We start from the raw sequence: 24,209 nt of genomic DNA on the forward strand, positions 1-24,209 counted from the left end.
GAAATAATTTATATAAATAAAACTGAAATAAATTTGAACTACTGAGGATATCATGAAAAGCTGACGGACTGATTGTCTTCCTCACCTCCTGAGCATCAGTTTGGGGTTCTTGGCCACGTACTGCTCCACCAGATTGTTAAGCAGTGTCTTCAGGATGTCTGTGAAGTACTCCAGTTTACCATGCAGGGCGACAGTGAGCAGAGAGGCCACGTACGCCCGATCCCTGGGGGAAAACGTCCGCTGCACCTCCAGCGTGTGAATAAACTGGACAGACAATGGAAATGAGAAAAATTAAATGTCAGTAATTGCAAAAATGTGTTTTGTTAAAAATCTATCGTATAGTTAAATAAGGAATAACAATAAAGTAATTCATTTTCGTTATAACATCCGTAAACAATAATAAGGGAGGCTGAAAGATTCAAAGTCAATATTCCTCGATCTCAGAAAAAGGAGGAAAATACTGATATGTGGATCCTGATCTTTCACATTGACAAACTGTGGTTGTTAATGATTCTTCAGCTCATCCAACTCTTTATTGAATGAAACATAAGTCTAGAGGCTGACCTTGGTGAGAAACAGTTTACTGTTGAGCAGGTTGGACAGCTGAACCAGCCCCTGCTCCACAGTCTGCCTACGACTCTCTGGAACATCCAGATCTCGCCTCAGTGGTGACTCCTGGTGGCCTGGGAAGAAAATGCGTTCGGCATACACCCGGTAATCCAGGAAGGGAATCCCCGATCCCACCAAATCACTGGACATGTCCATTATCTCTGTCATCAGATCTGAGGCAGGGAAGAGAATGGAGATGGATGAAAGTGAAGCGTTGTTCTTTTGCTGCGACAATGACTGAGCTGATTTTATTTTATTCAATTTAAGACCACAGGTTTGGATTGTACCTGTAAACTCCTTCTTACAGCGGTCCCTCACACTGGTCTCTAGGTTCTCCAGCTGAATCTGCACCTTCTTATAGTCCCTCATGGCCTGTTTGCTCTTTCTCCTGACAAACAACAACAATCCACAGACAACATTTAAAGTGTCATTTTACCTTCAAATAAAATCAGCATTAATGTATTTACTTAAACATCATCATACTATTTAGTTAACAAAAATATATTTAATTGTGCAGTATTTCTTTAAGTGAAGAAAAACAAAATTACCGTGTTAATAAGGGAGGAAATACAGGTATAGGAAAAAACGGCTTCTTAATTGAAAATCACATTTCAGGTTTGCAAACAGCAGTTGAGGACAGCCTGGTAAAGGTATTAACAGTGAAATACCTGTGTAAGTGTTTACCTGTATATGAGCACAATGATGAGCACAATCAGAGCCACTATGGAGGCCCCGACCCCGACTCCCACCTGGGCCTCCAGAGGAAACGTGGACTGGGCCTGGCTGTCGTACTGCACTCTGCCCAGTGAGAAGTTCAGGTTCCCCATTCTCACCTGGAAATCACAGAGAGAGTTTGAACACAATGTTGACAAGTATTGGTGTGGTCATCAAAAGACACAAACAAGAACAGCTTTTATTAAAAAAATTGTTGATGTAACAGAGTTATAAATAAGCACATTGTTATTATTATCCTTTTTCCATATTATGTTTTTATTGTTATCTTCCTAATATTGTTATTATTTCCAATGTGTATCATTTAATTATTATGTTAACTATTTTCTTTACCTCAATTAGTTATTTACATTTACAGTTATCTGTATTCATGTTTCCTCCCATCTGCCCCTCACGTGCTGTTTTACACTGCTTTAGGTAATTGTTTGGGAAAAAGCTGCTGCGCTTCTCTATTATTTTCTTTGGAAATCGAGCAGTTAATGATGTTACCTTTGGTGCATTGTTGTTGTTACTGCTGAAATAATCTCAGATGACATTTTCGGCGTACTTAGTCTTCCTATGGTCCACCCTGTGTCAAGTGACCAGTGTGGTGCTGCTGAGATCTTAGTGTAAATATTGTTATTTTGCATTTTTGGGGGCAGAAGTGCAGCCAAGAAAACAGGAGAAAATAAATGCTTGTAAACAATCTTTTGAGTCATGGTCCTTCATGCTCTACCCCATCTGTTACATGAGACAGTGAAGTCTGCACACAGGCACTGTTGTTCCTCTGTACTGACTTTCTCCTTAATCCTTGTTCTCCATCCTCTTACCCACGCTGCAGTCGCGTCGTAGCGAATGTCAAGGTGCTGTGGATTCAAATGTATCTTGTGTTTACTCACAGTGAACTCAGGCAGGCTGTCAATGCCGTCCTGTTTCTTGCCAGCAGCCAGTGAAGGCTGCTGCGCTGGTGGTTCACAGTACAAGTGGTTGTGGGTCAAGGTTTTCACGGCACACACCCCCTCCCCTATCCGGGCCTCCACCTCATGCTTGTTGATGGCCAGATCCAGGTTCTCTCCCTTGAAGATACAAAAACAAAAACAGAGCGACTCAAAGGCGAGGACTGTACTGCAGCAGAAGGGTAGTTCACCTGATACGGCCTAATTATTTAAATTGTATTTATCTTCCCCCTGATTAAATCACTTATGATAGCTGCAGTTTTTTTTATTTTTGTCTGACACTAATAATAATTATATTTCTGCCATCTCGGTCCAAGAGAAGCTAAAGGTTCCAAAAAAGGATGTAATACATAGATCGTACTACTTGTATTTGAGGTTACAAATTACTAAATGGATTCACATCATTGTCCTTTCAGATGTTGAAAGGACAATGATAGTGTATTCCTTTTGAAAGGTTTACATTTAGTGAATGTAGATGAAGACTTGTTCATGTATTGAAAAGGAGAAGCGACTCGGGACCCTGTAGCATATGAGTTCATCTCCAGCATTAATTATGGGTTTCAGAGCTGATAACAGCAACACTGACATTCTGATTTCTTGTTTCTTTAAATGATCTCATGTCCTTAGAGACCGTCTCGTAGTCTGGGGCAGGTTAGAAATTAAAGAAGAAAGTAAAAACCATCTTAAACAGGTATTTGCACCCACCTCTACAGAGATGATGCTGCCAGGTTTGTGGTGATATGGTTTGCTGGGGTCGGTCTGGGTCAGCGGGTAGAGATCTGGGTTAGACTCATAGCTGAAGGCTTCCTTGCCCACAGCGCTAAATTCAAAATGGAGGCTGTCTAGCAGGAAATGAACTTTGACCCTGGCTCTCCTGGCCTCTGGTCCCACTGCTGGGGTCGGACATAAGATGAGAGAGGAGCTGTTCACTGTGCAGCGAGACTCGTACTGGAGGAATGAATAAAATGATTAAAACCCACGCAATAAGATGATGAGTAGACATATATATAGACAGTATCTCTCTGGGATTAAACCTCCATACCTGTTTGACATGACAGAGTGCACCCTGAGGGCAGTCTGTGTCCGGGACGATCCTCTTCCATCTCTTCACTTGACCCTGGTGATCTTTTCTTCCTTCCTTCCTCCTCCTGAAGCTCCTTCTCCTCCTGGGAGGGAGGGTATCAGGAGGACTTAGAGTCACCCTCATTTTTGGCTCTTGAACCACATCCAGGTTCTGACCAGAAACTCTGATGATTCGGCCTCCACTGCAGGAGAGTGATGGACAGTTTCATGTTAGGACTGGGTCCAAAAAAATGTCAGATTAAATCAATCTTCAATTGATTGATCTGATGTTGTAAATCAATATTGAATCGAATCAAGACCTAGTAAATCGGAATCGAATCAATTTGATTGATCAATCAGCGGCTATACCGAGCTCTATTTCATGGTTTTTTACAACACTTCATGAAAACTTTAAACAACACTGCTCTCCCACTATTTTATAGTATACATTATTATACAGATACATTTATTTATAAAATAATGTATGTATAATGTATATAAGTATTGATATGGCATGCCCCAGCTTACAGCCACTGCGGCTGTATTACTGACTGTATAAGTAGCTTCATTCATCATTTCAATCTTCTTATGTGAGACGGTGATCTTACAGGAGCCTTATTAACCTGCACAGCAAACAGGTTCAGTTTAACCAGTAAAGATACTGGGCTCGGGATAAATCCAGCACCATGAAAGCTGTCCAACAACTTTTTAGTTTTTGCTGCTTAAATGTTCTAATATTAATACTGGTCTAAACTACAGTATCTAGTCACATAGGTTAATAAAAGATCAGTCATTAGACAATAGTGATCCATAGATTCCATTAATGTATATACTGCCTCAGTCAGTGTATTTGGGTGTAGGCCTGTCTACAGTATTTGGGGGGCTGTTTAAATCCAAATAGTTACATTCCACCACTGCACCTGAAAAAGCTTTTTGTTGGAGCAGCCGTTGTGATGTTTGGGTTGGGGCTGTAATGATACACCAAACCCTTTAGGTGGCGCTCTGCCCCACCAAACCGCACAGTGACGCTGTGTTCTCCCGTTCTGTTGCTGCCTTTCGTCAGACAGTTGATCTGATCCTCCCGGATGTTCAGCCTGAGACAAAGACATTTGACATTTTTACACTTTTACCTATACTGGGATATAAAGACCTTTTTTTTGTATTACTATGATTAACAAGTGTCACTTACACCATACAGGGGACTCCGCCAATCAGGACGCTGACCTCACTTGGGTGTCCAGTCCTCAGCCTGCGGCCTCTGATGGTCAGAAGCGAACCCCCGGCCTTGGGTCCTCTCTCAGGGAAGATGCTGCTCAGTACAGGATCCTGATGAAGGGCGGACAAGAAACAGGAGAAGAGGGGAAAAAGGATTGAATGCAAAAATACACAAGAGAGAGAGAGAGAGAAAATGTATAATCAATAATGTGATACTGAGCGAGTGATTTATTGGCAGGATAAATAAGTCACCAGGGCATTCTGGGAAACACGAGAGGGTTTCCTCACAGCCAGCTTGTACAATTCATCTGCTTGTCACTTGGGCCAATCAATTAATCAAGCCTCCCTTTTACTGTGGTGTTAATCAGGAGATGAGTTATTACGTCATTGTGCTGCAGTGGTTCTTTTGCATTTCTCAGAGCACAATTTCAGCTGAAGCCTAATTAACAAACGCATTGTCGGAGATGTCTTTTGCTTGATTGGTCAGAAATCTTCCGTGTGAGCACTTTTTTTAATGGGTAAACACATGTGGATGTTAAACAGCTACATTTATAGACTGTTAAATCCATTCATTCTCAAAGCTGACAATTCAGATGAGGCACAGCAGGACCAAAGGAAACCCCCATGTGTTTTAGTCCAAGCCCAACAGTGATTACTGTGTTCCTATATACAGTATGGAACTGAACCACACTTAGGGGAGGACACGGCAGAAATCAGATAACCGCCGCCTGTGAAGTTGGAGCTGTCTCTGTTTTTTAAGTGCTTGTGAAAATGTCTTTCTTGTCATGTCCAACAGGAATAAGGGCAGGGTGATAACTTAAAGAGTGTGGACGATTTACATCAGTTTAAAGATAGATTGACATTTAGATTTAGATTTATAGTAACCAGGTTACCACAGTGCATGTAAAGGCAAAGTACATAGTTCCATGTCAACACACTAACAGCTGCGTTCACCTGGAAGCTGAAGATCTGAGCCGACAGCCCGATACCTCCTCCCCTCACTTTGACTGACACCTGGCCGCTCTTCTCTTCTCTGCTTCTCGTTGTCTCACACACGATTCTACAAGATAAAGATTTGTTATGGAAAAAAAGAATCATGGAAACTTTTTACAAGCAGTGATTGTGTTCAGGTGTAAGGATGACTTGCCTTGAGGAGACTTCATATCGGCTGTGGATGACGTTGCAGGGAACCCCGGCCACTTTGACAGAGCTCTGGATGTCTTCAGCTCTCTGGCCGAGGTTAGAGCCTGAAATAGTCACGACTGTGCCTCCCTCCTTGGGGCCGGAAACTGGGTCCAACTGAAACACAATCCCCTTGTTTATTTATTTCTGTTAATGATTTGAGGTACTTGAACTTAACTTGAGTTCAATGCTACTTCATATATATATATATATGTACTTCACTACTAATTCAGGAAAGATTGTGTTTATTTCACTGCATTTATTCGATAACTTAAGTCACTTGCTTTGCGTACCATAAGATTAACTTGATAAAAATAATAAACATAATTAGTAGAGGTAGAGGTAGAGGTATGTGCTCTTCTGAATGCCATTCTAGTTCATTTTGATGTTGAAGTGTCAATGTGCAGAATGTTGAATTTGCAGAGTTTGATACAAAAGAGCTCTTTTCACCCACATCTATGGAAGGGGGAGGAGTTTCTCTAGCCTATTGTGAATCAAGTGGACTTATTAACTTATCTGGAAACAATCAGTAACCAAGTCACACAAGTGTAATGTGCAAACTTAAAGCCTCCAGTGCCACAAACTGAGAATGGACCTTTGAGTCAAGTAAGACACATCTTGTACTCAACATTTCAAATTATTATTTCAAGCAGAATACTTTTTCCATGCAGGATAGAGACGTGAAATCAAAAAGAGCCAGGTTTTCAAACTCAAAAGGAGTTCCTGGTAAGTACACATCCAGACAAGAGACCGTAGAACCAGTTCAGCAGTCAAAACAATATGAAGATTAACATCTTTGCTCAGACATTTCTAGCACAAATGGACATGCACAAATACAAATCATTATGTGTTTAATTCTTTCCCTGTTTTCTCTCATTTCTCATACTTTTGCAGTCACAATCTTCAAAAAAGAGTAAGGTGTTCTTACAAAGTGAATGACAGGTGCAGGGCAGGTGTGTTTGATCTCATCTGTGCAGGAGTCCTGGTAGACACAGTGAGAGCTGGCAGCACCGCCGCACCAGACACAGCCATACTTAGGGTCAGCCGTTCGACATCGGCTACAGTCCGACCGTCCCACTGAACAGTTGAACAGAGTCACTGAAACAGGGGGGAGACAGGAAAAAGAAACAATATTACAATACTTTCGTATGAAATATGTTATATATGTGTGCAAAAACATGTGATACACAAGGAAAATAAACACACTACACTGCTCTCACCGTACAGATCCTCAGCGCTGTCGATGAGGAAGTTGTTTTTTCTCCGCACATTGATCATGGCTGGGTATTCCTCCAACGAGACAGAGTAGGCGTACTGAAACAAACATACACAGTAAGAAAAAAAACACATTAAGCATTACATGTGATGCACTATACGAGTTGATGTAATGCACAGCCACGTGTAAAGCAGTTGAGATATGTGTCACATTATCAGCTCACGAGAGCTAATGAAACACACACATGCAGACCCACATAATCACCCTTGACTGATTTTCTGTTAATAAAGCATGGGCGCTTCTTCAATGGTGTAACCGTTACGTTTGTCTGTGAACTGTGTTGTTGATTATTTGTCATCATTGTGAATTGCACCAGAGGGGTGGGGTTCACTCCGTCAGGTTGAGACAGACAATCAGATTAGCTATCGACAACAGTTTATGGATATATTGTTGTATTGAAGCAGCACAATGATGACTCAGATTATACATGGGCAGCTCATGAAAGACTGTACTTTGCATTTCCAGACAGTTATACATAAAATAAGGGAATCTGTGCAGTTTGCATGGGACCAACAGACACAGTGGTGAGGACAAAGAAAGGAGTCCCATCTATAGACATTTCAATTATCAAATGCAATATTAAGAAAAGTGATGTTGGACACATTTAAGACAGCACATGCAGGACAAACACATACTATCACTTAGAACAACAGCTAAAAGACACTTAAAGGTCACTGCTGTGAATTAACACATTTAACATCCTTGTCAAAATGTCAAGGCTTGAAGGGTTGAGATAAATTATGACTATACATTAATTTCCTGACCTGGTGCGGCTGGCAGGTGATAAAGAAGACTGATGACTTGGTAGCATGCGGCTCCACTGCAGCGTCCACCACCACCGACTGATTCTCCACGTCCAACACACACTCGTAGGACAAGTCCCCGTCCTGAGGGTAGACAACCAGACAGACAAGACAAACTTTGTCAGCAGGGATACAAAGTTAGTCTGCCAATGGCAGAGGCTGCAATCCATGCAAAAACATCAATTTACTTTATACCCAACAAAGAACAGTTTCTTAATTCTAACTTCAGATGAATACTCTGCACAAATACAAGTCTAACGTAGTATTTCTCTGCTGGATGGTAGCATTACCTGAAACAGGTTTAGATGTTGTCCCACCAGAGTGATTTTCCTCTCCACGTTGACAGGCAGCAGGGAGGAGTCCTGAACTTTCTCCACACACGGACATTCCTGATGATACAGTGTCAACCATTATAGCGTGAAATATCAACACGCTTGTTTGCAGCCATACTTCATACACATGCATCTGGATTCATTTAATTCTAAATAGCCAATGTTTAATAACCATGGGCTGGTAAAACAAAAAATAAAATAGTACAGTTAGTACTGTATCAGGTGTTTGGCATTTTTGTCCCATCCACCAACAATTTTTTAATTTCCTGTCAGACTGAGATGGTCCACAAACATGTTGGTTGTAGTTTTCTCTGTGAAGACTGCTTCACATTGGAAAGCTCACTGGATTAACACACATATATATTGACATAGTTGATTTGGAGCCATCAGTTGTGGGAATTAATGGAAGCTGTACTGTTTCACCATATCTATCTATTGCTAAAGTTAGGTTTCTTGTGTCCTGCAAATGTAACATGGCGGATTCATGGATAATGGGGTGGTAGTGTCATCTCTACGTTTCATGTTGTATTGTTGCTCTTTTTATTTAGAATAGAATGTAAGTATCTGATTTGAAAGAGCAACAACAGAGAAAAGGGACAAGAAAGAAAAATAAATAAATAGGGAACTTATGAAACAAGCCCAAAACAGGCTGGTATCAACACAAAAACACACTTCGATATACACACATCGGACACACATGCAAATGTATGTGAAGAAGACTTGTCTTCAAAGACAAAAGGGACAGCAGCTTAGCTGTCCCTGTAATGTGTGTTGTCTGTGCAACATTATTATTATTTGATTCGAGCATTGATGGAGGTGAACAGAGATGATTTGGTGAGGGAGGCCGAGTCAATACGCTCCATCAGATGAGTGCCTTGAATTTCCCACGTCCATCCTCACATCTGAAATAACATTGGTTTTCTGCCCATCTTTTCTTATTGACAGGCAAGCTAATGAAGATAACTGCATTCCGCCTGGTCAGCATTAGATTGTACATTCAGTGCAGATCAGGACTTCGATTCAAAATATAATATCCAGTAAAGTGTTTTAAAGGGATGATAATTTTTGTAGGATATGCACTTTCACATTATTTGTTGTAAGTTCTGTTTTGTAAGCTCCCTTCTGTTGAAGGGTTTCTGTAGGTTTGGACTTTCAGGTGTGAAAATGTTTTAAGCAAGGCTAAGCTGTCGCCTCTTATAGTTTCATAATTAACAAACAAAGTGGAATATGGTGTTTAGCTTCTCATTTAACTTTCAGACGGAACAATGAGCATCTTTCCCACATTGTCTAACTCCTGATTCAAGCACCTCCACACCAGCTGCTCACATGGTGTCTGCACTCACCAGAAAATAAGAATCAGTCGTAGAATCGGACTGGTAGTTTGTTTCAGAACCAGAGTCGGGGTCTACAACCGTTTCAGGTGATTGTGTATAGACGACCGAGTGTTCGCTGCCATCCGCAACATAAGTTGTTGCAGGCTCCAACTCAGTGTCTCCCTCTGGCTTCTCCAACTCAGTCAACCACCCAGGTGAGTCAGTCTCTTTAGAGTCCTTACTGTCATTAACAGATAGGTCTATTACAAGAGCCACTTCGCTGGACGTAGTTGAACTCACGTCTGAGGAAGATCCCACTGCTTCCCCAGACAGCTCTAAGAGTCTCAGCTCAGGCTCTACCTGGCCACTAGTAATGCTGGGTAATGCAGTTTGATCAGTGATATTTAAGTCGTTCTCTGATAAGCCTCTTGTGGGGGCACCATCTCCCTCTGTCGCTCTCTCCACATCAGAAAGGGGCCCGTCTATGGTCGTGACATCGGTGTGGACGGTGGTGACCTGTGTCCTGACGAAGGGGGAAGTTGTGGCCAGGGTAAAGGGGTCTGTGGACTCAGCATTAGGGCTGGTGGGTGATGTCACTGTGGTGGTGGCAACTGAAGGGGCAGCTGCTGTGGTTGGGGGCGGTTTCTCTGTGGGTGGTGGATGTGTTATTGTGGTTGTTGCTGTTGTTGTTGCTGTTGTTGTTGTTGTTGCTGTTGTTGCTGTTGTTGTCGTTGTTGTCGTTGTTGTTGTTGTGGGGGTGGATGTTGTTGTAGCAGCCCGTGCGGTAGGGGGGAGAGGGGTCAGTTTTCTGGTGGGTGGTGGGATGGTGGGTGTTGGCGGTTTGAACTTAATGATGGAGAAGCACAAGTGAACATGCGGGGGGGAGGACAAGAAAAAAAAGGCAGGGGAGGAGAAAAAATTAGGATAAAACAAGGGTAATGCAAATACAATAAGGAGCAACTTAAAGTGACATAAGGAAAGGTTCATGGTAGAAACAAATTATAAAGAGGCAAAAATATAACATAACACAAAACAAAACAATGCAAACAAACAACACATGCAGTGTGATAAACACTGGGTTTTATCCTAAATACACTGTGCACAACCCTGAAATCCACTGTGCATACAGCACATCTAAATACCGTCAAAGACGTGAACTCACATTTTGGTTGTAGATGGTGACTCCGTGGCTGCAGGTGCGTTTGTGTGTGCAGATGTGCTGGTGGATGCACCAGTTACACCCCCAGTGACTGCTAACACACCCTTGGCATCTGGAAGTGCACGCAGCAGGTAGAAGAAGGAAACAAAAAATAATTAAAAATACAAAATACAATCATTACATAATTTCAAACATACTTAAGATTATCTGAATAAAATATTATTTGTCTTTCACTTGCACTACCAGTTATTTTACTTGTTAAACTGTAATTTCTACTTTCTATTCACAAACTCTGCCCTGTAGCAGAAAATAATAATTTAACTTACACTAGTATCTTTAATTTTAAAACTATATTTGGTGATCCATATGTCGAAATAACAATTTATAGATCAATCTCATTCATGAATATAACGTTTTTGCATAACCGATTTGCAGACCTGCTTACCCATAATATGTTTTGCTAGAACTGTGCTACACCCATACATGTTTTTGTGATTTTGGCTCTGTATCAGTTTAAATCCTGTCCATAATAACACACCTGGAAATCACATGACCACTCACATGACCAATCAAGTGCACATGTGCAGTAAAGCATTTGGTTGTTAGTTACAGGTTTGTGGCAGATTGCTCATAAAACAGCACATCTCCTACACATGTGAACAGTTGTATCATTGTAAAATTGAGTTTAGCAGTACAACAGCTCTTAGCAAAGACAACAGGATCAGAAAGGCTTGCAATTGATTATCCATGTTACATTTAAAAAGGTAGCCGAGGCTAATGCCTGTTGTTATCGTGGAGGGGGTCATGTGATAGAAGCCTGACGAATCAGCGAAAGCTACGTTGTTTCTGAAAAAAACAGAATGTGGTTGTGAGGATCTACGTCACAGTATCCAACATCTATGTTTCTGCCTTTTCATACGAAATAGCTGCCCCAAAGTTTTCAAACTAAAACGGGTCCAGCAGCATTCCCAAACATCAATGTTCTCTGCTCTCAAATTCTGTAGTAGTTTGGACAACAGGCGTAACCGTATTCAAATGAAAATGGGGCAGTGTGGATATAGCCTAGACGTGTCGAGTGACGTGCATTCATGTACTCACGGCCTGCGTCCTGAGAGCTCCTGAACCAAGCTGCAGTTGTAGAAGGTGAATTCTGTCTCTGCCACCGTCACATTGATGAAACGTAGTGACAGGGTCACCATCACAAATTCTGCAGTGAAACAAATCAGTGGTCTCCATATGACAACCTCAGAAACCCTCAAATATCAAACATGTTTTGTATATACATGTCCAAATAAAGTTGACTGATTGGGCGGGATGAAGCCTTCTTACCATCTCCGTAGCCAATGGGAGGCAGGCTGCTGGCATCGGGGGTGGAGCATGTGACACCAGTATTAGTGAGCGAAGCTTGGCTTTCTGTGTCCTGGAAGAAGCAAGAGTAGGACTCTCCCTCTCCTAGACTGGGGAGACCCGCGACTGACACTCTAATCTGTGGGAGGGGAACAGAACGGGAAACAGGCAGGAAAAATAATCAAATGATGAAAAACATAATATTCATTCATTCTACCCCCACAACAGTGAAAGAGATCAAAGCAAATTCAATATTTTTTTATAGAAGCACAACTCGAATGGTTAAGACAGTGAATTAGTCCCATCTGTTCCATTGCATTACATCAGTTTTCTCCCCGCGGCTGATGTTGTAGAGGCTGAGGTGCTGAATACTGAGGCACTGCTGCGTCTGGTTGAAACTCCACAACCACTGGTCCTGCTGGGACCCTCGCTGACACTCCCACTGCTGGCCACACCTGAAATACCACAGAGACAAAGTGTGTTGGTGCATGAGAGAAGACGTCTTCACGGGTCCACCCAACCCAGGACCCATATGGGTTTGGATCCACATTTTATGCAGTCAGTCAGGCCCCAGGTCTGTGTGTGTGTGTGTGCGTAAGCTAATAGTACAAGGGTTGTGAATTTACTTTTAATCTGACATCACGAGTGGATTTAGTTAGCCATGCCATATCTCAATCAGCAAGAGAGGAAAAAGATTAAACCTGAATATATAAGTATAAGGGGAGAAAGCTGCCAATCTCCAGGAGGTGTTTCTCAGTTCGTCACAGGCCAAATCCCAGCTTTAAAATGATAGACGGGTCCTGGGTCAGGTTCGGATAGAACATTCCCGTTACTAATTTGCAGTAGCTCCCCCATTACTCTTCAACAATATATGCACTCTGACGCACCTTCCCTCCAGGACACACCAGCCACAGTAGGGGTCATTAGCAGACAGACAGGACTGACAGTCCAGGTGATCTCCACACTCTGCCACCGGGCGCTTCTCCACCTGAAAACAACAGAACAGTGACTGGGTCAGTATTCAGAAGCATATTTCCATCTCCATTACCAGTTGCCATCTGCTTAGTTTCACCTTCAGTTGTCTCCAGTGTGTAATAGGCTACTGAATCTAATAATGCAAACATTCAATTGACTTGTTTAAAACAAATAATCATTTACATTTTTTTATTTTTCAAAGTCACTGGCTAAATCTGTCAACATTTTTGATTCAAAGAAATCCGTGTCCCTCATTGAGTCCCTTAGAAAGGAAGGACTCCAGAACACCATGGATTTCATTGTTTGCCAACCTCATAGTGTTATATATTTACACACTAACTATTATCATTATTAAATCCTTGTTTTGAGACAAATCTCTCTATTGCATATGTTGTGCTACATTTTCTATATTGTTTGCAAGAGGGTTCCAATCCAGGTTGGGTTGGGGTATTTCCTTGTGGAGTTTGCATGTTTTCCCTGTGTTTGCCTGAGGGACTCCAGCTTCCTCCCACAGTCCAAAGACATGCAAATAAGGGTTGGGTTGATTGGAGACTCTGAATTGTCTGTAGATGTGAATGTGAGTGTGAATGGTTGTTTGTTTCTTTAGGTTTGGCCCTATGATACGCTGGCTACCTCTCCAGGTTGTACCCCACCTCTCCCCAATGTCAGCTGGGATTGGCTCCAGGTCCCCCACATAACCGTCGAATGGATAAGTGACATAAAAAAATTCATGGCTAGATGAATGTTTGGAAAAATATGTAAATAATGAGAACCAATCAAATCCTCAATGATGAAGAACAATACTTATAAGATATTAATGGACTATCTTAGCTTGAAACTGAACATAGGCAGTAATTTTAACTCCAACCTGGACCCTGTGTTTATTGGGGAAGACATGTTTATTGTTGCCAGACTCAGCATAAAAAGTTGAGGCTTTAACAACAAAGCCTCAAACAACAAAACGTAAGAGGACACTTTGTGGACTGTTGCAGTTGCCCCACAAGATAACCTTGTAGCCCTGGTATGTCAGTGCTGCCTGCGGAAGCGATCAACTGGAACAATTCCAAAAGGTTTTGTTAGTTCCATTCACATTCACATACCACCCACATATATAAAGATGGGGCCCAGGGGGAAATATATCAAAATGCCCCCATTTACTATATATATTATTTATTGAATAAAGAGATAAAACCACAGCTCACATATAACATTCTGCCAGCAGCTGGATGACACTTCTTGTAATCATATTTTTGAACATGCAGATATCAATGGAACTCTATCCTGCAGGTCTACATTTGGATTCAAGTGTGAAGCAGTCAAGCAGCAACACAAGTCATTCAATGTATAGATGAACACCTTCCCAAACTCATTCATCAGCATCTATAGCTACACACACAGAGACACTCTGTAGGGAGTGTGCCAGCACAATAGAGGCCACTTTCCCTAATCAATACCATTGTTATGTCTGTCCTTCCACCTCCTGCTTACTGTTGTACCCAGCACAGTGGGGTTAGCGACCTTTGACCTCTGACGCCAGCTGGCCTCTCTGTTTTCTTTCATACTCTTTAGCCTCTTTTTCAGCGAGAGTCACACAGCTTGAGGAAGTGTGAGAGCCAAACACTGAATGACAAACCATGTTCAGTCTCATGTATGGAGACATCATGACTGTGTTCACATCTGTTGAGTAGTTCAAAACATGGGAAACCTGTGAAAGCTTACTTACGAACGTAAACTGCTGGGTTTCTCGTGTTAATTTTCACAGATGATGACATTTAGAACCTGTCTAAAAGTGTTTATTTTTTTTTATAATTTATTTTTAAAGAAACAAAGATACAATGAACATACATACATAAAACGAAACGAAACAAACAAAAAGAAAGAAAAACACTTTTTGGTCACCTATACATTTTTACAGATGGTACACTGATGATGATAAATTCAGTCAATTCATATAGTAACAGGTCAGTGATGATCCTGTGAGGTTAAAAACACAATCCATTTTCCCCAATATTGCAGATATTTGTCAAATCGTAGATTCATCGAAAAAAATCCATATTTTGAATATCAGTTACAGTATCTATCCAGTCAGTCTCTGTTGGGGGTTCAGCCTGTAGCCATTTTCGTGTTACAGCTTTCTTGCTGGCTGCTAATAGTATCTTTAACAAATATTTGTCTTGCACCGGGTGAGCTGCGATATCTTGTGTTACCGCCTGCCAGTATGGCTGAATGGCTCGGAAAAAAGTGTTTAATTACATGCTTTGTAGACTTACATTGGTTTTGGTCATGATGTAGATGTGTGCTCCATTCGGATCCAACAGCAGGTCACTGTTAATGGGTGAGTTGGGATGAATGGTTGAGTTGGCATACACCTCCACCCTGCCATCTCGACCAAGATACACCTGGAGAGGCAACAGAAGACAATTAAGAAAATGTGGTATAATAAGTATAATTATATATCAAAAAGATTTATACTGTATCTACAAACAGGCATTTTTAGACAAAAGCATTCCTGACACTCCGGCACTAAAACGAAGGGGCTGACAAAATGGAAAACGAGACAGGGGGAATATCTTCATCAGCTTACAGCTCCAAAGCAAATCAAATCACACTTGTGCAGGATCGCAGCAGAAGTGGCCATGAATGTGATTACCACACAGTCAAATCTAATATGAAGCACAGGAAGACACCTTTGGCCGAAGTGATTCCCAGGCCTTCAAACTCTCATGTTACCTCATGCTAATGAGATTAGCAGAGGTTTCTGTGCCTCCTTCCATGAAGCCTTCACTTGATCACTGCAAGAAGAATGGAGAATCAGTGTCCCATTAAGAGGAGGCACTCACCACTTTTATGACCATTATGCAGCTTGTTTATTTGCATGTGGTATTAAATATTATAGAATATGATGATGTATTAAAGGCTGTTTGCTTCTTTTTTTTTAAGTCAACACATATTTAACAACATACACATGAACACTGATGGTGTTAATCTGTGGAGGAGGTGTAACATCAAGAAGCGATTTCTACGTAAATGGTGGAGGAAATCCTCAGCAATTGTTTTCCCGTGTGAATGTCAGTGGCATGTAGTCAAATGTACAGCATTGGATTGCCTTCATACTCAGCCAAGTCAAGAAGCATCTTTACCTCTATCAAGGAGGTTATGTTTTTGTCTGCGTGTTTGTTTGTTAGATACTTAGTGGGATTATGCAAAAACTGATATCCAATGACATATTCTTTAACATTGCAAGTTTTTTTTATAATTTCAATTGATTTCTCAGAGGATTTATGATTAATCTGTGTTGAAAAACATCAGACATGTTTAGATGACTGATGAGTGTGTGCAATTTGGTACAGATCCAGTCTAAGTGAATTTAAATGTGGTTTAATCAGGGGCCTGTTGGGCCGAGGCAGAGGTGAACTCTTTGTCTGTTTATTTGTTGATAAGCAAAATGAAGCAATCAGGGGGCAGATCCCTAAAGATTTACACTTTCTTTCACATTACGAGAAAGAGTTTTTAGACATTTTTGTTGATATTTGGCAGAGAATAATTGAGGGTTCTTGATTATAAAAAACTCATGGCATATTGAGGGAACTGATATTTATAGGTTTGTGCAATTTGGTGCAGCTTGATTGAACTTAAGGGGACTGTTGGCTCTTGGTGGAGGTATGTGCTCATGGCTGAATGCCATTCTAGTTGTTGTATGATTTCTGAGAAGATTTATAGATGTTTATCCCATATGTACTTCTGAGATAATGATATTCAGTGTAACTGAAACTAAATACGTGTTGAGATTTGACAGAGTTATGACTCAGTCTTTAGCTATTGTCTTTGAGGACTCTGGTCATGTGCAGAGAGAGCACAGGCAGAAGTCAAAGACTGTGGTATCAGTCTTCTTATCAAACTGTCAGCGAGAATATTTCGGAAAAAAAGATCTCCTTCTCCTTTAACTCCAACACGTCCTTTGATGGTCTGAAACTGAGATTAAATTGGCTTTAATTTTGTCCCCCAGAGAGACACACACGCACACACACCCACACACCCACACACACACACACACACAGTGGAGTATTTGGATGCTGTGGAATTTGACCTGCTGTGATACGATAATCCTGTTACAATAGCTTACTTCAGATGGCTACACTACATGGGGTGCTGCTTTGATCTACTCCATAAAATATTGTGTCTGGCTCCATGTCGCACACTCGCTCTCTCGTTCACGCTCTGTCACACACACAAACACACACACAAACGCACACATGCCGACTGTCTTTAGTTGTGAGGTCACTCATTGACATAATGCATTCCATAGCTGCTTACCCTAACCTTAACAATTCAAACTTAATGCCTAACCCTAACTCTAACCATAAAACCAAGTCTTAACCCTAAAACAGCCCATTGAATTTGTGAGGACGAGCCAAAATCCTCACAAAGTCAAAGTTTCCTCACAATGATGGTTCTGAAACTAAATCGGCCCTCGTAACTATAGATAGACATGCGCCTACACACACACACACACACACACACACAGTACTTGAACAGCTCATAGCAGAGTTATGTCCCCAAACTTCGTATCTCAGTCTCTGCATGTAACTATCAGATCTATGCAGAAGGTGGTGATATATAGCTATTTTTGGTAAAGATGAGACCAAAACCCCAAATCTATTTTTGGGCCACATATTCCACCAGTCCTGCAAAAAAATCTTACTCCAGTAGCACAAAAATGCATCAAGTCTCCAACAATCACACGCTAAAGCCCAGAGAACAAAAAGCAAATGCATTAAGCATGGGATCATGTCGGTATGCCGGTATGTGTATGTTGGAACACTGTGAATGTCAGAACGACTGGAATCTTCCAGTCTGTAGTCACATAGCGATGCATAAATACTTGGACAAGCAGCATAGACTTGGACAGAAAAATGCCTGAAATTGATGGTAAATGTTTTATGTGGTGTCAGGTGTGTTTGCTTTTCTGAGGAATGATTCATGGATATCCTTAAAAGGAGCCGAAGATAACAGCCTCAAGGGCAAGGCAATCCGAATCACAGCATTCAGTGAGCCCCTGCACTTGTGCGGTTGCGGTGAATCAGATATATGGAAACTACCTTAATAAGACATTGTCTAAGGGTCTAAATATTCCCACGATACACAAATCTTTTGTATCCCTGTGATGCACTGTTTGTCCTGGGGCATCTTCCTGCCTGCCACCTTGGGCATGCTGGGGCAGGATAAAGGCCCCAAGGAAACTGGCACAAAAAATTAAAACATGGTTAACAGCGAATGGGATGAGCTACCTTGTGTAGAGTCCCTTTGGCGTCTCCTAGGAAGGCGATGCTGTGTCCATCTCTGACACTGACGGCCACAGCAGTGAGACGAACGGATGAGGTGTGCCACGCGCTTTTAGCTTCCAGAGGTATCCGGCTCGCCATTGGACTCGGGGTGTGGTCAGAGCCACAGGGATACGCCTTTAGGGTATTCTACAGAAATCAGGCCACAACAGAAAGCTTTGTTAAGTGGTTTGTATTATATTGCCCCAGAGCCTCAGAATCCTCTTAATTCATTGTAAGAGGATTGCACCACAGGTTAAAACACACTCATTCAGAGACTCGCTCTTTGGGTTGGGCCAAACAAGCACTTAAAATCCTGCTTTAGCTATGGCAACAGATAATTGGCTCGATGGAGGATAAAGAACGAGTCCTAATTTTTTTTTCTTCCATTTTTCTACTTTGTTTATTCAAAAAAAATAACATTGCTGAGGGACTGTTGTAGATTACGTCTTTCCTGTCCTCTTTTTCTTAACTTTTCCTTTGTTCCATCTCTACATTGTTTTTCTCCCTGTTACTGTCCATGCAACAATCTCTCTATTTCCATGTTTCCATTCCTCCCTTCCTTTCTCTCACTCTCTGTCCTCTTATGTCAGTGGGTTTCAAAAGAGCTCCAATCCTTCCTTGTCAGAGCTCATTAAGCAGCAGCCCAGCTGATTCAGGGTTAGTTTGGTTTATTGATCCCTAACGATCCCATTAAATGGTTCGGAGGGCTGGCAGGACCAGAGCGGATGCAGGGCAGCGGGGTGGGGGGAAGAGGGGGATGGCGGCACTGGAGGGCTGCAGCTGGGCAAAACTACTCCTGGGGCATTTGTAAAGCACTGGGGTTTTTTAAAAACTCATTACAAGACTTCCAACCCTCCATACAGCCATGATTTAGTCCTGTTTCTCAACCTAATCTGACTGTGAAGCAATTGCTTGTTATTTGGTTTATGTTCTCTCTGCTTTGTCTTTTTTTAGAACAGTCAAAGCAAGTAAGTCAATATACTCAAGGTAGGAAATAATTCATAATGATAGCCCGGGCAATTATCCATACTGTAACAACCACAGAGAGGAAATCCTCTAGCAGACAATTCTGCTGATGTTACCAGATAGAAACAATAATTTCATAAGAGCAATTTATTGACAGAATCCTTGTTTTAAAAACCCAGAAATATTTGCTTTTCTCCCATTAGAGAAAATGTTGACGCATTAACACCAAAAAAAACATACGAACACATAACTCTCCTGTACGCTTACCAGGGGCAGGTTGGCACAGCTGGACTTGACCTCGTACTCTATGTAGGCCACTTCTCCTTTTCCCTCCACCAGCCCATCCTGGGTGTAGCAGAGGTCACGGGTGGAGTCAATGTGTCTGTCAAGCTCATCCAGAGGGTAAACGCACAGGGCCGAGGCATCCAAGGGACTGGTGTTTATGGAGCTGATGTGGGTGGAGAACACTCCCAGCAGATCCTCGCCTTGCTGGCCTGCACCTTGTCCCACCTGTTGCAACAAAAGCATGGGAACATCTTGGGAAAGTAACACAGAGAGTATCGGTGGAATATTTGACGGAAAACAAGACTTTAAAATCATGCTCTCTGACAAAAAGGAAAGTAATTCAACTACTGCTATTTTGCATTGTTGCTCCGTGGACTATAAATATATATATGTAAAACACGTAGAAGTACCTGGGCTGCCTGAAGCAGGTTGTATGTCCGCGAGGGAGAGGTTGGGGATCGGCAGACAAGAGGAACTTCCACATATGAGTAGTAGGAGGTGTCATCCTGGCACACTCGGGCGGCGTAGGTGCGGTACTCCCTTGATGCAGACTTGATATCTCGTCGGTAAAACAAGAAGTACACATATGTGCGCCGGGTGAATGCCGTCACAAAATGGTGGTCGTATTCCGACAGGCGCCCGGCTACAGCCAGCTTAGCTGTCTCCTCGTAGGAAAAGACGGACCCTGATGACAGGTGGCGAGTAGAGATTGGTGGGTGGCTGGCGGTGTAGCCCCTACCCACATACATAACTGTCCTTTCCCCGCCACGGAAATCCACCACCAGCCCAACAGTTGACACTGATGGATCATTGGCCGCAACATACTGAGTATCCACAGGCCTCTCAGTGGAAAAGAGAACCTTTTTTATTGATGACAGCCTGCGTTTCTGGCAGGTGCCCTGGTGGACGCTGCCGCAAGTGATCAGCTCCGACGCCCTAGGGTCCACCAACAGTAGTTTGTTGTGATTACTGGTTCTCCTGGCCTGAGGACAGTTGAACTCAGTGACCGGGGGAAGACAGTCTTTGCTGTCGCTGACGGGGCCAGTCATCTCCTCTTGTTCCAGCCGGAGTCCGTCTAATCCGTCCAGCTGAAAGAGGTGGTCCCTGGCCCCCACGTACACCGTCCCCACAGAGGGGTCTGGGTGGAGGACCAGGTGCTGGAATTCGGTGTCATTGCGGGAAAAACAGGGGTAGGAGCGACCATGGGCGGAAACAAAGACGATGGGGATGAGGAGCAAGAGCAGGGTGGAGTTCAAAGCCTTCCCATGGAGCATGGCAAATATTCTGAAGGGAAAAACAGAGCAGGGTTACAGCGCTGCACGAACAGATGTCTGAGGTTAAACATCAACATTTAATGAGGCTAAAGCGGCTTCCATGTAGCTGAGTAAAGTACAAATTTAAGAGTTTTAGAAAGCTTAGGTTTAAGGCTGAGAAAATGATAAGATGTGGTGAGCTAGCAAGAAAATGCTCTTATTACAAACAGGAACACACATCCACACACACACGGTTGATATTCAATTCAACGTCGTCAGAAATAGTTTCAGATTATGTTCATATTGAAAAAAACTGAAAATAATTATACTTGTAGGAAAGCCCAATGTGTTTTCTAGCTGCTATCAAGCTCTACTGTCTAAAACCAATTAAAAACACTTCAATCCATAGCACTGACTGACAGATATACACAATTTGCACTTTAAAACATCCCCTGACAGTGACATTTCACTTCCTGCTAACACACCAAGTCTATTCCCAACAAATGCACTATTGTGTAAAATCCTCAGCACTCTACTGTTTTACATAAAATAGTTTTTCCCCAATTTTTTGTCCTTAGCTGGGTACCAAGGTGGTTTTTCAGTGCCTCGCCTAGGCTTGAGAAGATGAAAGTGTTGCCAGCAGACTATCACTTTGTGTTTTGGTATCTACAAAAAAATGTAATATAATATTGCCAACCTTCTTCTTTAAATGCAATTTGCAAGATCCAAATACATTTGGAAATTAAATCTCACCATCTATTGTCTTTGTTGAGCAGAAGTCTTCCTTCACCTTATCACATGGAGTCATATCCCATTCTTTCCTCTGTCAGTGAATGATTAATAATCTGTAAAAACAAAGAGAGAGACAAGAGACAGACTGAGACGTGACTCAGTGACAGACGGTGAGCAAGATACACCATGACTCTCAACAACTTGTTTTTCAGAATGTTACAACATCTGGTTCATGATTACACACGCTCAGTGTTTATAACTTTGCTGTGCTCCCCTGGATGACAAGCACCAGCAGCCAGACTATCACTCACATGTGGAACATTCAAAACAACAACAACTGACATTTCCGATTTCCACAGCCATCACTCAACACCTCTGAGGAGAGTGCTCTGCGGACACTGAGAGCCTTCGCATTAGAGATAAAAACACCTTTAAATATTAAAGAGGTTCCTCAGACCTTTCCCTGACCTCGCTGAGAAGAGATCACATACAAATAAATAAATATGTGCTGTACACACAGCGTATGGAGCAAAGCCCTACTCGGATTTCATATTAAAACTGAGTCCTTGTCAGATTATTTATTCTCCACAACTCAGAGGAAGAAAAGAAGAACATTGCCATGTGTCTGTAAGAGTGTGATATTCATAAAAATGCAATATTGAGCTCTGTTACTTTGAAGTGTGAATAGATTGCTATAAGACATTAGACATGCAATGCCATATCACCTAACTGTCTACCCCCTGGGGCTGCAATCAGGACAAAGACAAGGAGGGGCTGAAAGGGAGGAGACCCGGGAATTTGTATTTGTGCGTGGGTGTGAACGTGTGTGTGTGTTTTTGTGTGTGGGTGTGGGTGGATATAACCCGGAGCCATCAAGGAGCAGGTGTCATAGTATGTGTCTGCTAAGTGGGCTGAGTGTGTCTCAGGCCTGCTCTTTACTTATTCATGAGCAGAATAAGAAGTATAATATGTAATAACCTCCACGCCCACTGTCAGAGGGTTTGAGTTCAGTGTGTGTGTGTGTGTGTGTGGGTGTGGGTGTGTCTGTTAAACAGGCCTGAAAATTCACACAGTCCTTAGAGACAGTGGAGGAAAAGTCTTCATGACAATCTTGAGCTCTCAGATATGAGCTCTTACACCCCACCAGAATTCCCCTCAGCTATGTTGTCTCCTACGAACATGTTTCTACACAACTAAACAACAAAAGCAAATAGGCTTTGTTGGAAACATAATAACTGGTCCTTCAGTTGGAGAGCAGGACTCATTTGTAATGCTTTCATTCTATACTCTGTTCTTAAATAGCTTCTGCTTGTGCTTGAATTTCCTCTGCTTGTGCTCAAACTCTGCCGTTTGAAAAAACCTTTAGTTCTTCTCATCTTGCCCATGCTGCTACTGTGCGCACTTGACAAGTCTGCTCTTGGATTTCCCCAACCAACAAAATGCCAGTTGTAGTGATGACAATCGTACCGCCCTTATTGTCTCTCACAAGAAGCCAGTGTAGCAATAAAGCCGTTGAGAGTGGTACTACATGAGCCCAGCTATAGTGCCCTATACTCTAATGGAATTAAAGCTAAAACACCCACAGAAGTGCAAAGAAGCAGCCTGAGTACGAGCGCTGAGTATGGAGCGTAGAAAATATTTCTGAGCAACAAAATATCTGAGCGCAAGCCCACAATCTGAGCACAAGCAGAGCAAATCCAAGCATAAGTAGGGGGTAATCGAGTGCGACCACAGGATTTTGACAGAAAGCATTACAAATTCTAATTCTAAAAGTCCTGCTCCTAAACTGAAAGACTACAGTCTTGAATACAAATTTAAAAATATAAATCTGCTGGATCATGTTCAGAGGCCAATGATTTTTTTAATAGGGTTATACAGCACCTGAGCAGCCAGAGGGGAAGATGATGGTACAGAGTGCATGCGTGTTACATAAGAAACCAGGCTTCATATCCAGTGTCCATCTGTGGTTAGGTTAGGCAACAGAATGACTGATTGACTAAGGTTTGAGAAGATTGTGGGGTTATTTTTGTGTTTTTTTGTGAAATGTATATGGTCAGGATGTTTTTCTGTTTTAAACCAGATCTGTAACTTACCCTTAACTTAACCAACATAATAATGCTGGTCTGGAGTCTATATATTTAGTGCCAACATATTCCTGACTTTTCAGATATTAAAACAATTCCTCATTCTGTTAACAGGAAATACAATCAGCTTACAAGTATGTAGTGTCCTGTTGCACACTTTGATGTTAACATTTAGCTCATTCGGTGCTGTACAGCCTCACAGAGAAGCTGGCTCAGTCAATGTACACAGTGTAGTTGTACAGTGGGACAGAGTGAAAGCTTCTTGAGCTGCATGTTCCACACTGCTAAAGAATTCCTGGAGGTGCCATGCACTAAATCCTGGTCTCAGTACGGTTTTGACATTTTTGTCCATCAGGTCAAGGAGTGGTCAGCGATTAGTTGCGGCCATAAAAGTCATCAGCTAAGGTTGAAGTGCAACATATTTGAACTTTCGATGCACCACAACTCCACAACACACAATATAAATAATGTGAGGCACACACAGCAGCTGTTGCCCACAATATTGTGAATGTGCCTTCAGTCCGTTCCATTATAGATATCAAAGCACAGTCTACAAGTACAGGTTCAAGTCAATGGTAAAATATGGCATGACACACAATTAAAGAAGAATAATAAAGTAAAAAAT

General features: G+C 42.1%; 1 protein-coding gene across 1 annotated transcript in view; it reads right to left on the reverse strand.

Annotated features, from left to right (window-relative positions):
* The window catches only part of plxnb1a (plexin b1a), a 30,361-nt gene extending 9,572 nt beyond the window's left edge, over window positions 1-20,789 (reverse strand). Inside the window, exons 1-26 of the mRNA XM_061074723.1 lie at window positions 19,926-20,789; window positions 19,498-19,740; window positions 18,229-18,411; window positions 15,211-15,339; window positions 12,853-12,953; window positions 12,288-12,420; window positions 11,948-12,104; window positions 11,717-11,825; window positions 10,622-10,730; window positions 10,223-10,305; window positions 9,490-10,144; window positions 8,105-8,203; window positions 7,776-7,898; window positions 6,956-7,049; window positions 6,664-6,833; window positions 5,701-5,852; window positions 5,508-5,613; window positions 4,528-4,664; window positions 4,259-4,432; window positions 3,319-3,541; window positions 2,982-3,224; window positions 2,220-2,396; window positions 1,294-1,442; window positions 897-997; window positions 565-782; window positions 86-264 (exon numbers count right to left, since the gene is read on the reverse strand). Coding sequence (XP_060930706.1) covers window positions 86-264; window positions 565-782; window positions 897-997; window positions 1,294-1,442; window positions 2,220-2,396; window positions 2,982-3,224; window positions 3,319-3,541; window positions 4,259-4,432; window positions 4,528-4,664; window positions 5,508-5,613; window positions 5,701-5,852; window positions 6,664-6,833; window positions 6,956-7,049; window positions 7,776-7,898; window positions 8,105-8,203; window positions 9,490-10,144; window positions 10,223-10,305; window positions 10,622-10,730; window positions 11,717-11,825; window positions 11,948-12,104; window positions 12,288-12,420; window positions 12,853-12,953; window positions 15,211-15,339; window positions 18,229-18,411; window positions 19,498-19,740; window positions 19,926-20,789 — 5,111 coding nt within the window. The remainder of the gene's footprint in view (window positions 1-85; window positions 265-564; window positions 783-896; window positions 998-1,293; window positions 1,443-2,219; window positions 2,397-2,981; window positions 3,225-3,318; window positions 3,542-4,258; window positions 4,433-4,527; window positions 4,665-5,507; window positions 5,614-5,700; window positions 5,853-6,663; window positions 6,834-6,955; window positions 7,050-7,775; window positions 7,899-8,104; window positions 8,204-9,489; window positions 10,145-10,222; window positions 10,306-10,621; window positions 10,731-11,716; window positions 11,826-11,947; window positions 12,105-12,287; window positions 12,421-12,852; window positions 12,954-15,210; window positions 15,340-18,228; window positions 18,412-19,497; window positions 19,741-19,925) is intronic.
* Between the last annotated feature and the right edge of the window lie 3,420 nt (window positions 20,790-24,209).

Source organism: Limanda limanda, chromosome 7, assembly GCF_963576545.1.
Source record: "Limanda limanda chromosome 7, fLimLim1.1, whole genome shotgun sequence".
Lineage (NCBI taxonomy): Eukaryota > Metazoa > Chordata > Actinopteri > Pleuronectiformes > Pleuronectidae > Limanda > Limanda limanda.